At 39.5% G+C, this 17,309-nt stretch overlaps 1 protein-coding gene across 7 annotated transcripts in view; it reads right to left on the bottom strand.

Moving 5' to 3' along the window:
• Positions 1-17,309, bottom strand: part of LOC114646464 (transcription factor Dp-2-like) — a 128,555-nt gene that overhangs the window by 52,773 nt on the left and 58,473 nt on the right. For all 7 annotated transcript variants that reach the window (XM_051922916.1, XM_051922920.1, XM_051922919.1 and 4 more), the window contains one exon: positions 2,392-2,489. In XM_051922916.1, coding sequence (XP_051778876.1) covers positions 2,392-2,489 — 98 coding nt within the window. The remainder of the gene's footprint in view (positions 1-2,391; positions 2,490-17,309) is intronic.

Consider the following 17,309-nt stretch of genomic DNA (forward strand, 5'->3'; position numbering starts at 1 on the left):
ATGGAGAGGTCACTCTACTCCTTTTTGGATGAGAATCATGCACCTAGAATTGGAGCAGCATCATAGCTGCTTCACACTCAGACCGCTGCAATGCATGTCTAAGGTCACTGCCCCATGAAGCCAACAGGACCATATCATCTGCAAAAAGCAGAGGCGTGATCCAGACTTTAAAAATTATGAAGAAAGAGACAAAAGGCACCCCTGGCAGGGTCCCGCACCTGCATTGAACGAGTCTAGCTTAATGTCAACAATGTGAACAAAGCTTTTGCTCTGGTTGTACAGGTACTGAATAGCCCACAAAAGCTTGCCCATTACCACCATACTCCTGAAGCACCTCCCATAGGACTCCCACGAAGGACATGGTCATATGCTATTTTCAAGTCCACAAAACACATTGGTTGGGCATACTCCCACAGACCCTCCAGAATCCTTGAGGTTAAAAAGCTAGTTCAGTATTGTGTACCTGAGATGAAATCCGCAATGTTCCTCCTGAATCTGAGGCTCAACCAACAGCTGAATCCTTAATCCTTAATACAGAGGTACTATTCCCAAGTTCCTTGCAGTGTTGAAAAGGTGTGTCAACCAAGACATTCCAGGAAGGTGTGTCGGTGGGATTTTGGAAGTCCTGGAAGTGCTCCTTACACCACCCGACTAAGTCTCCAGGTTAGGTCATCAATACTCTATCCCTGGTATAAACTGCATGTGTGAAGCACTGCTTCTCCTTCCTATTTCACCTGACAGTTTACTTGCATAGCTTCTAGGTCATCCGAAAGTCATTTTTCCATTGCCTCACTGAACTCAACCTACACCATAGATTTTGCTTCAGCTACTTCTAACACAGCGCATTTTGGCCTGTCTGGAGTCCCACAGGCTAGACATGCTAAGAAGACCTCCTTCACTTTAAAGGCTCCCTTTATTACTGGAATTCACCACTAAGTTCAGGGATTACTGCTATGACAGGCGCCAATGACCTTACAGTTGAAGTTATGCGCAGCCATCTCAACAATAGAGTCACAGAGCATGGCTCATTCGAGTCCCACTCAGAATACAAGAGAAATTTGTCCAGAGGTGGGAGATGAAGATCTCCCGGACAGGGGCATCTGCCAAATATTCCCAGTACACCCTCACTATACATCTGAGCTGGTCAGGTCTATCTGGCATCTTCCCTACCCATTTGATCCAACTCACAACCAGGATAATGAAAAGCTGACAGCTCAGCACATCTCTACACCCGGGTGTCCAAGACATTTGGTCACAGATCTAATGACACAATTACAAAAATCTATGATCAGTCTACAGCCTAGGGTGCTTTGGTACCAAGTGCACTTATCAACTCCCTTATGCTCAAACATGGTGTTCATTATGGACCAACTGTGACTAGCACAGATTTCCTATAACAAAGCACTGATCGCATTCAGATGGGGTAAGCTGTTTCTGCCAATCATACCCTTCCAGGTTTCACTGTCATTGCCCACATGAACATTAAAATCCCCAAGTAAAGTGATAAAGCCACCATTGGGAGCACCTTCCGGCACTGTGACCCAACCATCGGCGCATAAGCACAGACAATTGTCAGAGCCCTTCCCCCAAATCAAAGTCACAGGGAGGTGACTCTCTTGTTCAATGGGGCCTCTCTGTGAATAGCCACCTTATCATGGTGGACAGGTTGCGTGTCCCACTGATCCAGGGCAGTTGCTCCAGTATGGTCACTCAAGGCAAATTTGTCCAAGGTGAACGTTAATACAAGGAGTAGATCCTATGACTATTAGTTAAAGAAGCAACAAAGACCCAGAAACCTTGCCCAGAACAGAAAAACCAGAGCACCACCCTACAGCTATGCATGTCATCGGCAAGTGCCTGGTAGTCGGGCCTTTACCTTTGGGACCTGGGCTGGGCAGAACCTGAAAGAGCAATATGATTCTGTACTCCAGTGGGCCTACCATATGCAGGAGCAGCCACAAGGGTCCAGTGCATTGTGCCTTGGTGGATTGATCCCCGGCTTCTGAAACAGATGTGGAAGGTGATCTCTCTGGTGAGGAAGGAACCAGAGGTACTGTGGGAAGTACAGAGGTACTGTTTAGATATAGTCGGGCTCACCTGAATGTACTGAACGAGATCTGCAACCAAACTTCTGGAAGGGGGCTAGACTCCACTTTGGAGTTACCAAGAGTGAGAGGCACCAGGCAGGTGTGGGCTTACTTACAGCCCCCCAGCCATGTGTGTGTACAGTGGTGTACTGTGGAGCAAAACTATACAATAAATTTTAAAATATTAATTAAATGTTTGGTATTATTTTTATAGTAAAACAATCTCATATTATATATGATAAAAAATGAACTGCTGCACAAACTTTAATTTAATATATGTTTGATATTAATAAGAGACACTTACCATTTGAGGTTGAACATTCACGGTTAGTGGTCCTAAATTAGTGTTTGTGGGGAAATTTAAATTATAAACCCAGATCTGCGGCACAGCTGCTATTTTTCCTGTAAAAAATAAGAAATAATAAGCCTAAATCAATTTTTGTCAAACAGTCAACTTAAGAGAAAGCAATCAGAATGTAATGGTTGTTTATTTACAACTGAATTCAATTTATGTCCACCCAGTGCCAGTTTTAAGCAGCAGAAAAAAAAAAAAAAAAACTTCAGCTGTTGGAGAATCCAAATGATTTAAAAGAATTCTTCCTGTAGGTCAAGCACGTCTTTTCCAAAATATAACATTTCTTCAAGGTTTCGGTATCAATGAAATAAATCTACAATTTTGACCTACCCTTCATTAAAAACTAAAATATCAGCACACTTTTGTCAACTCAAGGAGGGTAACAGAAATGACACTGGTATTAAGTAAACCAAATAAAGAACATTTTATCCACTACCTCGATTTAAAATATGGCATTTACCACTTTTTAAAAAAATTCTGTGGGACAACTTATGGATGAAAATAAACAAAAAAGCTAATTGTTCAGAATAAAACACAACTCCATCTTCATTTAAATATTCATGTAAAGTGCATCAAAGATTTGGGTTGATTTAGGTGAAGGCAATTATTCTTTTCGCACAGTGTCGATGACTTTGTTCATTCAATAAATTACATAAGAAAAAAAGGTTATTTCTTTACTCGTATACAGGAAATCAAGACAAGAGAAAGTACATTTTCACTGCATTGTAAATAAGATTGCATGAATAATACACTTTGTAAAATACTCATGCCAAAGAGAAAGTATACATAGTATGCCAAAAGTAATCATTTGAAAATTAAATGAGTACCATAAAAATAAATTCTTTTATGCAACACAAGTGGTGCACGTGAAGGAAATTGCAATATGATCAATTGCTACTTTAAAGGCAAGTGCTCCAATGAAAGCATCATCATCAAAGGCATTATGAAGGCCCTGAAGGGCAGGCAATAGAAAATGAGGTAGTAGGTTTAAAATAAGAGCGACTGTAATAACTTGGTGTGTATAAACAATGTTCTCTCTAATGTTTGCACATGTGCTAGTAGTGTGCCCAACTTTTTATGCTTCAGCGCATATTTTCCAGTAGTGCACAAATTAGAGACTCAAGAAATCTACCCCACCCGCCACAAGTCTACAAAACACAGCTAGCACAATGGCCCCCATTCCTGGAAATCAAATTATTAATATGTCAGGATGTCTGGAATGCCCATAGGCTTATCATTTGAATATTGACATCAAAGTGATCCAAATTAGTTTGCTGTATGCCCACTCCTCACAAGTTATTTGCAAAGAAGGCTGTCAAATTAGCCAAATAACTAATTTAAAAATAATTATTTAAATATTTTCAAAAAAAGTTATTTACGCTTGGTACTACATATGTATATTTGTACTGTATGTGCTTTTTAAATTATTTTAATTATTTTTAAGTTTTTTCTCCTCGCTGTACATCTGCAAAGCATTACGAGGTGTAAAAGCAGCGCTCAAACAAGTGTAACACTTAAAAACATTGCCCTTCATAAATATGGGATTCTTTGGGTAAGTAACATCATTAAAAATACAGAAACAGTTCAGAAAGCCTTCCTGTAATGCTCGGGAAAAATGCAAAAGAAACCCACTGGTGATTGCTCAAACATGTTTAACCAGGAAATTAATCAGTTCTTCTTTTTTAGACCTTTTTTTATAGTTATTTAAAAAAAGTGCAAGAGCTGATTCCATCCTGTAATGGCAGTAGTCATAGCAAGAACCATATAGACAGACCATTCAGGCAAGAAAAATCATAGTAGTATTTGGGCACATATAGCCGCTCTGATGGTGCGGCTGTTTTAATTTAATCTGCACCTCCGAATTACAGCTTTACTCAGATCGCCAAGGTAAGAAAGGCGGCGGTTTAGCAAACATTTACTTGAGCTGGTCAAAGTGTAAAGACGTCGGCTTTGGCAAATTCAAGTTATTTGAGTATCTTGCCGTTCTTATTCAGGAAGGGAGTTTCTCAGTGCCTAGTATTGTCCGTGTATAGACCTCATAAATACAATGCGTCTTTCCTTTGCGGAATTCTCAGACTTGGTGTCAATTGCAATTACGAACTACGACATGTTCCTAATAGTCAGTGACTTTAACTTTCATATCGATAATCAGTGTGAACCGAAAGTAAAAGAATTCATGAACCTCCTGGACTCTTTTGATTTGAGCCAGGACATTAGTCAGCCTACACACAAAGCAGGTCATACGTTAGATTTAGCAATTACTAAAGGACTAAAAGTTGATGTGAAGCCGATCATTGATATTGGTCTATCAGACCATTTTCTCTTACTATTTAATATATAATGATAGAAAAAATTCATGAGAAGCATATTGTTAAAAAACGCGTCTCTGATTCATCAGCAGCTTCAAAACTTACAAACATTCTAAGCAACTGGGCCGTTTGTAGTGGTTACTACAATAGCGAGGATAATGTAAATAGTAAGGTGGAAAATTTTAATACTAAAGTGAGAGCTGCTGCTGACATAGTCGCACCTGAAAAGACAGTTAAAAAATCTTCTAGCACTATTATCAAAGTCAAAGTGAACTTTATTGTCATCTCAACCATATACAAGTATAAACATAGACTAAATTGCGAAGCTCAGGGTCCACAGTGTGACAACATGACATGCTGTAGCGGGCAGCCTTGTCCCATGCCCGGCCGGGACACCTCTTCTACATATGTTCCAGGGGAGCAGCCATGGGCATCTCACTACCTCCCCCGGGACGCTTGGTGGCAGCCTCCCTGGCTGACGATGGTGCCTCAGTTTCCCGCAGGGAAACCCTGTGGGGATCTGAGGTGGCCGCCAGGGGGTGCTGCATGGAGCCAGGAACCCACCTGGACATCTCTGCAGCCCCACCCGGAAGTGCAATTAGCCACAGGTGATCAAGCACCTGGAGCACTTCCGGGTGGGCTATAAAAGGGCCAGCATCTCAGGAGCCAGAATCGGAAAGAAGAGGACGAGGTTGCCTGGGAGGAGTGGTGGTGCCAGAGGAAGGATTTCTTATTTGTTTCCTGCATTAAGTGCTTGTGGGACTGTGTTGGGCCTGTGGGACACAGGGAAGGCGTGCCCCATGGCTGAAGAGAAATAAATAAAGTCTGTTTATTTTACACGTGCCTCCACGTCAGTCGCTATATAGCGCCTTTTACAATGCACACTCGTCTTTGCAGGAAAGTGGCTTGCATGTATAAAAGTTCTGTTTTTAGAGGTGGTTGAGGCAGTGTGGAAGGTCCCAGGGGGCAGCCTGGTGTTAAGGAGTCTAACAGCTTGGGGGTAAAAACCCTCCATGGAAGACTCAAAGAGTGTCTGATCAGCGGAGAGCTGAGCAAAAAACTAAACTGATTATCCTCTATGAGATATTGAAAGTTAAAATAACAAAATACAACAACATAGTCTGTCTTAAGAGGCGGTGTTATTTCTCTAGAATTATAAATAACAATTCTTGTAACCCCAGAGTCTTATTCCCTACAATTGATCGTCTGCTAAACTCAGGTCACTCAATGGAATGCTTCCAAAAAACTTCCAGTAAAACTTATGACGCTTTTGCTGTTTTTTTTAATCAAAAAATTAATGATATTAGAAATAATATAGTACATCTGCCCAATACTGATCCTCTTAAACCCTGGTACACCATTATAAACAAATTAAATTCTTTCACCAGGATGAATTTACCTGATTTATATAAAACTAGCCAACCCGCGGCGTAGCATACGCCGCATAATTATGTATTGATGGGTGAACACTTTCTGAACGACACAGTTGTCCAAATGGCGTGGGTTTGAGGATACGACTGTGAGTGAATGAAAAGATAGACCTCTGGAGAGAGCAACATATAAATGTCCGTGACTGAAAGCGGGATCGTCTGTGACGAAGAAGGCCACGCTGGTGAAAGTTACTTCGTCGGTAGGGATAAGTGTCAGTACTTGTAGATTAAGGTGTAGCGAGTCTTCGTTGTTGACGCTTAATATAGCTTGCGTACTGAGATGTTCCGGAGTCACAGTTGAGAAACACTTTTTTAATGTCTTTTAAGCACAGGGGAAAAATGAACATGTGAAACATCCGTAATGTAATAAGCCACCAAGAAAAGTAACATTGCAACAATGCTATCTACGACCCAATCGCTGTAAAGAGAAGTGAAAACAAAAATCGAGCCCGGTGCATTCTTTAACTGCCTTGTGGCGCTGTAGTAGTGCTGCTGCTTTGGGTTCGCTTCCCGGTTCCTCCCTGGGTGGATAGCGCTTTGAATACTGAGAACACCGCTATATCAATGTAACGAAGTATTAACAGGAAATTGTCTTCGTGTAATAGTAAAAGGCAAATTATCTGCGACAAACAAACTGTTTTACATGCTGCATACCAACCCGCGGCGTAGTATACGACGCATAATCACGGCGCTTTTTAAATGTTTTTTAAGCAGTGGGAAAAAAAATGAACATTTGCAAAATCCGTAACGCTGCTTTCAGTAAGTACAATGCACACGCATTTAATTTGTCGGCCACTTTTTGCCAGCTGTCTTTTCTGGTTTGGGCTGCTTTTGCAGTGTTACCGCTTGTGCATATTAAATCTTGAAATCCTTCGAGTAACTAATTAACTAACTAACACCCACCCACCCACACACATAGCTTATGTGAAAAAAAAATGCGCCTGTTCTTTCATCATTTTGTTGCAGCCTATCAAAGACTTGCTGATCATGTTTTCTAGACTCAATATACTGTACATTGGCTTTTCACTCAGCATGGGGGCACGCATTCATCTTGATTATTACATCCAGGTAGACTAATCTGCTGTGTTTGAAAAACCGACTTATCCCGGATGAGTTACACCGGCAGTAATGATTAGGAATCCGGTTGGAACAAAACCCTGTAGCCATAGGGGTTCACCAGGACCGAGTTTGGGAAACACTGCTGAACACAGACGAAACTGACTCAGGTGAGGAGTTGGGGCGGGCAAAGTAGTTGCAGCTATTGATTATTCAGTGTTGTTTGCCTGGGTGTCTGGCCCTGTGCCATATTAATTGTCATCGCAAAGGCCAATCTAACAGGAAATTGTCTTCGTGTAAAAATAAAAGGCAAATTATCCGCGACAAACAAATTGTTTTACACGCTGCATACCAACCCACGGCGTAGTATACGCCGCATAATCAAGCAGCTTTTTTAATGTTTTTTTAAGCAGAGTGAAAAAAATGAACATTTGCAAAATCTGTAATGCTGCTTTCAGTAAGTACAATGCACACGCATTTAATTTGTCGGCCACTTTTTGCTAGCCGTCTTTTCTGGTTTGGGCTGCTTTTGCAGTGTTACTGCTTGTACATATTAAATCTTGAAATCCTTCGAGTAACTAATTAACTAACACCCCCCCCACCCACCCACACACACACACACACACCAACACACAGAGCTTGTGTGAAAAAATGCGCCCGTACTTTCATAATTTTGTTGCAGCCTATCAAAGACTTGCTGATCATGTTTTCTAGACTCAATATACATTGGCTTTTCACTCAGCGCTGGCGCGCGTATTCATCTCGGATGATTAGATCCAGCTAAACTAATGTACTACACGGCTGCGTTTGAAAAACCGACTTATCCTGGATGAGTTTCACCGGCATTAATAATTAGGAATCTGGTTGGAACAAAACCCTGCAGCCACAGGGGTTCACCAGGACCGAGTTTGGGAAACACTGCTGAACACAGACGAAACCAACTCAGGTGAGGAGTTGGGGCGGGCAAAGTAATTGCAGCTATTGATTATTCAGTGTTGTTTGCCTGGGTGTCTGATCTGCTCGATGGGATCAGAAATAAAAGGAAAACAATGTGAAGGCAATGTCACAGGTGATCCTGTGGTATAGCGGGTCCACAGCTCCCCTTCAAAAGGCCATTTCTAAATAAATAATCATCGCACTCACAGCGTAGCGAGGGGCGTGGAAGTGTGGCTGAAATGGTTTCTGGGTGGAGTCGTACTGCGGGCATTTCTCCCCTGTGTAGTGTGCGAGCGAATGAGGAGAGAGAGAAAGCCGGTACGTTAGAGTGAGTGAGAGCAGGCTCGAAGGCAATGTGTTCCTGTGGTATAGCGGGTCCATAGCTCCCCTTCAAAAGGCCATTTTTAATCCGGCGACTGACAGTAGTGGAGTCAGGCACAGAGAAGGTCAGCTGCTGAGAGAGCGTCTCGACTGTTGCAGGGCCTGCATCGGTGAAGTAGGTGAGACACTAATGAAAAAGAGGCACAGGGCTTATTGGTTTTTAATGACTACTTCCTTCATTGTGTTTTAACCTCAGTTTTAAAGGATTGTTTTAAGGATTCCATGGGATACCCCTCGCAAACTGTTTTAGACGCTGCATGCAGCGATTCACATCCGCGAGAAACATGCCTCTATGAACAGTCAACGTGGCTCAGAGGTGCATGTGGACTCTAGCACAGACAAACATAAATGATGGCGTGTTTTCCGAGGCGTCGCGTCCGAGTTGGTGGGGGTGGCTCTGCGAGTTGTCGTCGTATCCAATGGTCTTAGAGTTGGTGGGCGTGGCTGTCTTGCGTGCTTTCCATGGGTGTCTACTTGTCAGCGGCATAGTGAATTATTTATATAGATCATTTCTCAACCAAGACCATCCATCTGCATCCTTGACCCAATACCAACAAGTTTTTTCAAAGAAGTATCTAGCGTGCTAATTTATAGTATTCTTGACATAGTAAACTTGTCATTAGATACGGGGGTCTTCCCATACTGTCTTAAGACTGCTGTAGTTAAACCCCTGCTCAAGAAAAATAATCTTGACTCCTCTGCTTTTGAAAATTGTAGACCTATTTCTAACCTGCCTTTCTAAAGTAAAATCCTAGAGAAGGCAGTCATTATGCAGCTAAATGACCACCTCAATAAACATGCTATTCTTGAGAAGTTTCAGTCGGGTTTTAAAACAAATCACAGTACAGAAACTGCACTCATTAAAGTAGTAAATGATTTGCGAGTAAACGCAGACAGAGGCCATTTATCTGTTCTCATCCTCTTAGATCAGAGTGCCGCATTTGATACCACTGATCACAATATTCTTAGAAATCAGCTTAGTCAATGGGTGGGCCTCTCTGGCAGTGTCTTAAAATTGGTTTGAGTCCTACCTGTCAGGTAGAAAATTCTTTGTTAGTTGTGGTAATTATACTTCAAAGACACATGATATTCTATATGGTGTTCCACAAGGTTCTATCCTGGGTCCGCTGCTCTTTTCGATTTACATGCTTCCATTAGGTCAGATTATCTCAGAGCATAACGTGAGCTACCACAGCTATGCTGATGACACACAGCTGTATTTATCAATAGCACCTGATGACCCCGACACTCTTGATTCACTGACACAATGTCTTATTTGTGTTTCTGAATGGATGAGTAGTAATTTTCTCAAACTTAATAAGGAGAAAACAGAAATTTTAGTGATTGGCAAAAATGGATATAATGAGGTTATTACAAATAAACTTGTTGCATTACGATTAAAAGTCAAGAAGGAGGTAAAGAATTTAGGGGTAACTATTGACTCTGACCTGAATTTTAAATCACATATTAAATCAGATTACTAGGACAACATTTTTTCACTTAAGAAATATAGCAAAATGTTAGACCTCTTATAACATTGCAAGATGCTGAGAAATTAGTTCATGGTTTTGTTTTCAGTCGGCTAGATTACTGTAACACACTCCTCTCAGGACTATCCAAAAAGACATCAATCGATTGCAACTAGTGCAGAATGCAGCTGCTAGAATCTTAACTAGGAAAAGAAAATCGGAGCACATCTCTTCAGTTCTGATGTCACTGCATTGGTTACCTGTGTCATTTAGAATTGACTTTAAACTACTGCTTATGGTTTACAAAGCTTTAAATAATCTCGCTCCATCCTATATTTCGGAATGTCTTTCACCTTACACTCCAAATTGTAACCTTAGATCTTCAAACGAGTGTCTGCTTATTATTTCAAGAGCTAAACTTAAAAGAAGTGGTGAGGCAGCCTTCTGCTGTTATGCACATAAAATCTGGAATAGCTTGCCAATAGGAATTCGCCAGGCTAATATGGTGGAGCACTTTAAAAAAAAACTGTAGAAACACATTACTTTAACATGGCTTTCTCATAGCTTCATTTTAGTTTAATCCTGATACTCTGTATATGCATTTAATTATCATTATTCCTGGTGGCTCCGTAATCAGTACTAACCCCTACTCTCTCTTCTGTTCTTTTTCCGGTTTTCTGTGGTGGCGATCTGCGCCACCACCACCTGATCAAATAATCGTGATGCTTCTACATTGGTGGATTAAAGGCCAGAAGTCCACATGACTGTCATCATCAAATTCTTCCATGAGAACCCTGAATACAATGAGGACTGATTGAGGTCATTTATGTTAGGTACAGTGCCTAGAGGGGGCTGGGAGGTCTCATGGCCTCGGAACCCCTGCAGATTTGTTTTTTTCCTCCAGCCGTCTAGAGTTTTTTTTATTTTTTCTGTCCTCCCTGGCCATCGGACCTTACTTTTATTCTACGTTAATTAGTGTTCCCTCATTCTATTTTCTTATTTATTTTGTCTTTTTTCTCTTTCTTCATCATGTAAAGCACTTTGAGCTACATCACTTGTATGAAAATGTGCTATATAAATAAATGTTGTTTGTTTGTAAATATACATTATACAACAGCTATCAAAAGCTCACAGAGGTGCATCCTAGAAGAGGAAAGGAGTCATTTTGTCTTCAATCTTGTACTGACAACTGAGTGAACAAGTCCTTGTAAGGACAGCGAGACACAAAAACAGTCATTAAAAACAGCTTCATTCCTTACTAACCATGCATACTGGAACCACGCTTTATTATAATACTTTGTAGAACTCGGCTGTTGACAAGAGAACATGGTCAATAATATGTGGATAAACTAAACTAATTTTCTCTTTTTTCTCTCTTGAAAATAAACAGCAAACATGTAATACTGGTGATCTTAAGGTTGCAGGTTATTGTTCTAGACACTGTGCGTTATAATAGTAGCCACATAAAACACTGGCTTTGTTCAAAACTCCTTGCTGACCAAGTCTGAGGTAGCTAAAATAAGCACTGATAACACTGAAAGGGCTTTTTAAAATGATCACTTTTAAAGCTGTTATAACAACAAAAGGAATATCAGACATATGACAGTTATGTTAAATAATATTCAATGGCAAAGAAATTGAGCTTATGCCCTCAGTGATGGACACTTAAAAGTTCTAGCACAAAGCAGCAACTAGTCAGACATCTTACAGTTAGGAAGTTGAAGCCTTTCCATTTTATCAATATATTGTATATGCTAAATGGTAAGTTTTAACATTTTTTGATTCCTGCTCTCTGTAACTAGCTTTTTTTGAAGGTGTTAGAATGATTTTCATTATTGGTGAAACTTATTCTTTTCTTTGTTTTTCAAATTTTTTGCATTATTGATCTTTCTTGAAAACTTAACGTTTTTCTGCATCTGGTTTTGATTTCTGCCTTGTAAAGGATGCTGTCAGGCAAGGCTCTAGTGGATTAGGTATTTAAATAATGAATGTAATGATGGGTGGAATATAGGGCTGCACAATCAATTGTACATTAATCTTGATTACAGCTGCCATGATATACTTACTAATCGCAAAAAATGGTGATTACTGCATCATATTTAGCACTCTGGCTCAATCAGAGACTGAGCTTTCCCTGTTGCAGATGGCTCTCAATAGTAAATGAGTGTTGTAACCAATCACAGATATATTTGCACTGGCGAATCAGGGGTACTTGCATACAGGCGACAATGCTGAATGTATTTTTAGTAGTTTGATCACAAACAACATCATTAAAAAAGTGTGTCTTTCTTTTGTGGATGCAGCAGCTTTCAGAAAAAATGGTAAGTATAAGAAATGTTGAACATAAATCACTCAACAAGAGAGAGACAATCCTCAATAATTTGGTATTTTGCTTTCAGTAGCGATAATGTTGATCTAAAATGCTTACTGTACAAACTGTTGCAGCACTGCACATAAACATTTACACAACCATATCAAATTTAAGCAGATAATCCTGTATGTGAATAAAAGCTAGGGGAAGCTGCACCAACTTCCAGCATGGCAATGGTCTGCTACACAGATAACCTGTTTATGCTATAATGTATGTCTGTATCCAGCTGGTTATCGAAAGCAAAATCAACGAAGACTTTAAAAAAATTACCTAATACCTAGGGTCAGAGATAGGTCACCCCTCATACTGGTCACTTAGGGCTTGCTGGAGCAGCAAAACATTTTCATGATTACATATGATGTGGCAAACGTAGGAATGCTATTGCTATCAATGAATAAACCAGACTCCAATACTTTGGTCATATGCTGCAATTAAAAATTTGTGAGTTTTCTACGGTACTTGAGCTAAAAGTATACACTGTGCATACCATGGTGGTTATGCTAATACAATATTGCCACACCTTATATAGAATACAGATACTTGCCTGATAATGTGCAAATACATTAAAACCTCGATTACCCGTTACTTGATTAACTGTTTCCATTAACCATCAGGGCAAAAAAAAATATTGCGAACGCCAGCATCCACCTATTACTATTTCTGCACCATATGCTGCGAGCTATGTACATTGGAACAACACTACCTTTTGCTAGCATGTAGTGTTTTTCCCTAGCACCACATGGTATGCTGCATTTTGAAATTACAGTGTCAGTTACATACCTTCAGCTTTAATAGTGTTTTGAACTGTTCTCTTTTATTATAATTAAACCATCTGTTTACACAGATTACTTTAGAATAATGATCTCTTATTTCCACTGTAAAACTCTACTTCACTCCCACATAATCAATCAAGGTGTGAGCTGGGAAAACTTCGCTCACGTTCTAAGTCGGTGGGGGGATGGAATAGCCGGCTGCTGGCAGCTTGTCTTTTATCAGCACATTTAGAGGACAAAGGATGCTGGCGGAGAGGTGTGAACGGATTTAAGAAGCGATTTAAGGTGGGCCGGATATACGAGTTTTTTCGTAGGCTCTGGTAATTCTAGTGTTAAACTCAATAATTTAGGCATGTTTACAAGCCTTAAGTATTACTCCTTTGGCCATGCTCTCCTTCTCAGGGGTGGGGTTTGATTTGCCTTCAATCCTATTTTTCGTAAAAAAATTGATCTATATGTACGGAATGATTACAATAAAATTACTAAAAAAAAACATAGATACAGTACACTAGTTAAAATAGTTGTCACTGTTTTTGTAATACAGTAAATGAGTAAAAGTGTAACACAACACATTCTTTTTTTTCCCTCTAAAGAAATATGTCTGTTTCAAAACCTGCTATTACTACCACTCATCATTCAAAAATATAAAGTGAGGGAATGTGTTAAATATACAGTATAAATGTTAGCTTAATAGTTGCATGTATATTTTAAATCAAAGCAGGCAATAAAATCTTAAATGACAGTAATGTAAGATTAAGAAGTAAATACAAAGAGTAGTTCTGTTGTACATTTGTGTAAAAGTATTAAATGTAGTAATACAATACCATTCAATATATAACAAACTCATGAAGTATATAATGCAGTAGAATACAAGTACAACACCATCAAATTAAAAAAAAAAAAAACATACTTTACAAGTTACAAGTTGTATGCTTACACAGTACAGTTTAACCTCGATTATCCATTGGGGGACATTTAAAAATGATATACAGTAGATTAGTGAATAGTCGTATTTATTTACAAAAAAATATAGTATTAACAAAATTAATCAATTTATATAATATTGTAATGACCAGCGTAATAAGAAAATACAACTCAGAGGTACTGTACTGGAGTTTTCTGCGTTTTACTTCGCTAGTCTTCGTTCCATAACAAATGGTACTCTTGTCTTATACAGATCACATCTCCAAAACAATAAAGAAATCATTCCCTACCAATCAGTTTACCTCCTGCCACTCACGTATTTTTCTATACCATAAACACTCCTGCTTATTGTCTCCTGGCTCCCTACTAAAAACGTCCTTCCTCTGCACCTTCCTTTTTCTCCTAACTTCTCCTGTCACTCATCCCCTAAGAGGCAAGTCTGCCCCTCACAGAACAGAAGCCCTTCACCCAGTCCTATCACTTACACAGCACTTCACCCTTTCTGCTCCTGTATAGCACATCACAAGCTGCCTGTACATCACAATATATTAACAAAACATAATATAACAGAATTTAAAAAGAAAATTACAAATCAGAAGAACATTAATATTAATACAGAATTACATTCCCATCAGTGGTTTCCATTTTTGACACATTTTTCAATTTTGTCAGCATCATGCTTAATATTATTCACTTTTGTTATTCCTACTCCGTAAATTGAATCAATGCTTGAAGCACTTTTGCTGTTTCATAAATGTTTAATAATTTTAATTTTTTTGACAATTCCATCACCACACACAGGTTTGTCGGCCATAGTAATGTTACACGTGGCTTCCCTGTTTATTTCTATATCTAGTGACTTCTCTGCCTGTCTGTCTCTCTATTATGCAGTGCTCTGTCTGTCTGTGTGTTATGGATCTTAAAAATAAGTTATAAGGACAGTTGTTCCTGTTAATTGCAGTCTCAATTGTTAAAAAAATATTTGAAAAGGAGCATCCCACATGAAAATATAACGATCTCAGTAACTGACAGTGCATACCAATGTATAAATTTTATGTCCGTTTGAGGTTTAAAAGAAAAGAAAAAAAAAAGCAACACTTCATCCCCAGCGGGGAATCGAACTCAGGTCTGTGAGGCAAGGAAAAGCTGCTCTGCGCTAAGAGGCAAATCTTAGCGCGCTACACCACAGAAGCTGTTGAATCTTTCTTGAAGCTTTTGTGAAAGTGTTTATTTGATCTTTGGAACTCGGGCTTTACATATTCTATAGTTTATGCCTACTACATTTTGTAACATTTATTACTAAAATATGAAAAAGTTTCTGTTTTAACAATGTGTTTACACAGATTACTTTAGAATAATGATCTCTTATTTCCACTGTAAAACTCTACTTCACTCCCACATAATCAATCAAGGTGTGAGCTGGGAAAACTTCGCTCACGTTCTAAGTCGGTGGGGGGATGGAATAGCCGGCTGCTGGCAGCTTGTCTTTTATCAGCACATTTAGAGGACAAAGGATGCTGGCGGAGAGGTGTGAACGGATTTAAGAAGCGATTTAAGGTGGGCCGGATATACGAGTTTTTTCGTAGGCTCTGGTAATTCTAGTGTTAATAGGGCAAAAAAAGATAAATGGAGAAGGAAAAGAAATGCGGAAATAAATATTTCTTCTTATTCTAAAATATTATTGATTAAATCCTGCCAGGTTTTGAAAAAATTAAGTACAGATCCCCTAACTGAGAATTTTTCCAATTTCAAATAATATAAAACATTGGTTTCCCACTGACTTATTAGAGGAGAGTTAGGATTCTTCCAATTTAACAAAATCAGTCTGCGTGCCAAAAGTGTAGTGAATGCAATCACAGTTTGCTTGTCCTTATCCATTTCAAATTCATCTGGAAGAACACCAAACTCCGCTATTAGTGGGTTAGGAGGGATTGTGACACCAAGGCTGTCTGAAAGGCACTTAAAAATTCTGGTCCAAAATGGTGTTAATTTGGTGCATGCCCAACACATGTGACCCAGTGAGGCAGGAGCTTCGTTGCTGCGTTCGCAGGTTGGATCTTGCCCTGGAAACATTTTGGACAGTTTTAAGCGAGATAGATGAGCTCGATATATAATTTTGAGTTGAATAATTCTATGCTTTGCGCATATGGAGCTCGAGTGAATTCTCTGCATTGCTACCTTCCACTCCTTTTCTGATATATTAATTAAGAGATATTTTTCCCATTGTCCTCTTGGATCTTTAAAAGGAAGGGACTCTAATAAAATTTTATATATTGCAGAAATGGTATCCAAGTTCTCGAAGTTGAGCAGTATTTTTTCCACCATGGTGGAGGGTACGAGATGAGGAAAATCGGGCAGGTTCTGTTTGACAAAGTTTCTAATTTGAAGATAGTGAAAGAAATGTGTAGCTGGAAGGTTAAATTTGGAATGTAATTGTTCAAAGGATGCAAAGATATTGTCTATATAAAGATCTCTGAACAATTTAATCCCAAATCTTTTCCAGATATTAAAAACTGGATATGTTTGCGAGGGTTGAAAGAGGTGGTTCTCTTGCAGGGGTGCCACAGATAGAAGATTTTCCATCTTAAATTGCTTTCTAAATTGGTTCCATGTTCTGAAGCACAATTGGGTTATTAGTATATTTGCGATAACTTGCATTTATTGGAGCGCAGAGCAGGGAATATAAAGAAGTGCTGCAGGATTTTACTTCTATTGTGGACCAGGCCTGTGTATGTTCATTTATTTGTGTCCAGGTTTTTATGGCTTGTATGTTTGCTGCCCAGTAATAAAACTGAAAATTAGATAGAGCCATGCCACCTTCTGCCTGCGGTCTTTGTAGGGTCGCTCTTCGAATACGTGAATGTTTTGACTTCCAAATAAATGAGGTTATGGTTGAATCCAATTGCTTAAAAAATGATTTATTGATATATATTGGGATGTTTTGAAATAAAAAAGAAGCTTAGGAAGGATATTCATCTTAACAACGTTAATTCTTCTGACTAGAGTGAGATGAAGGGTTGACCATCTATCCATCCATCCATTATCCAACCCGCTATATCCTAACTACAGGGTCACGGGGGTCTGCTGGAGCCAATTCCAGCCAACACAGGGCACAAGGCAGGAACCAATCCTGGGCAGGGTGCCAACCCACCGCAGGACACACACAAACACACCCACACACCAAGCACACACTAGGGCCAATTTAGAATCGCCAATCC

This window comes from Erpetoichthys calabaricus, chromosome 2 (genome assembly GCF_900747795.2).
Source record: "Erpetoichthys calabaricus chromosome 2, fErpCal1.3, whole genome shotgun sequence".
In the NCBI taxonomy this organism is placed as follows: Eukaryota; Metazoa; Chordata; class Cladistia; order Polypteriformes; family Polypteridae; genus Erpetoichthys; species Erpetoichthys calabaricus.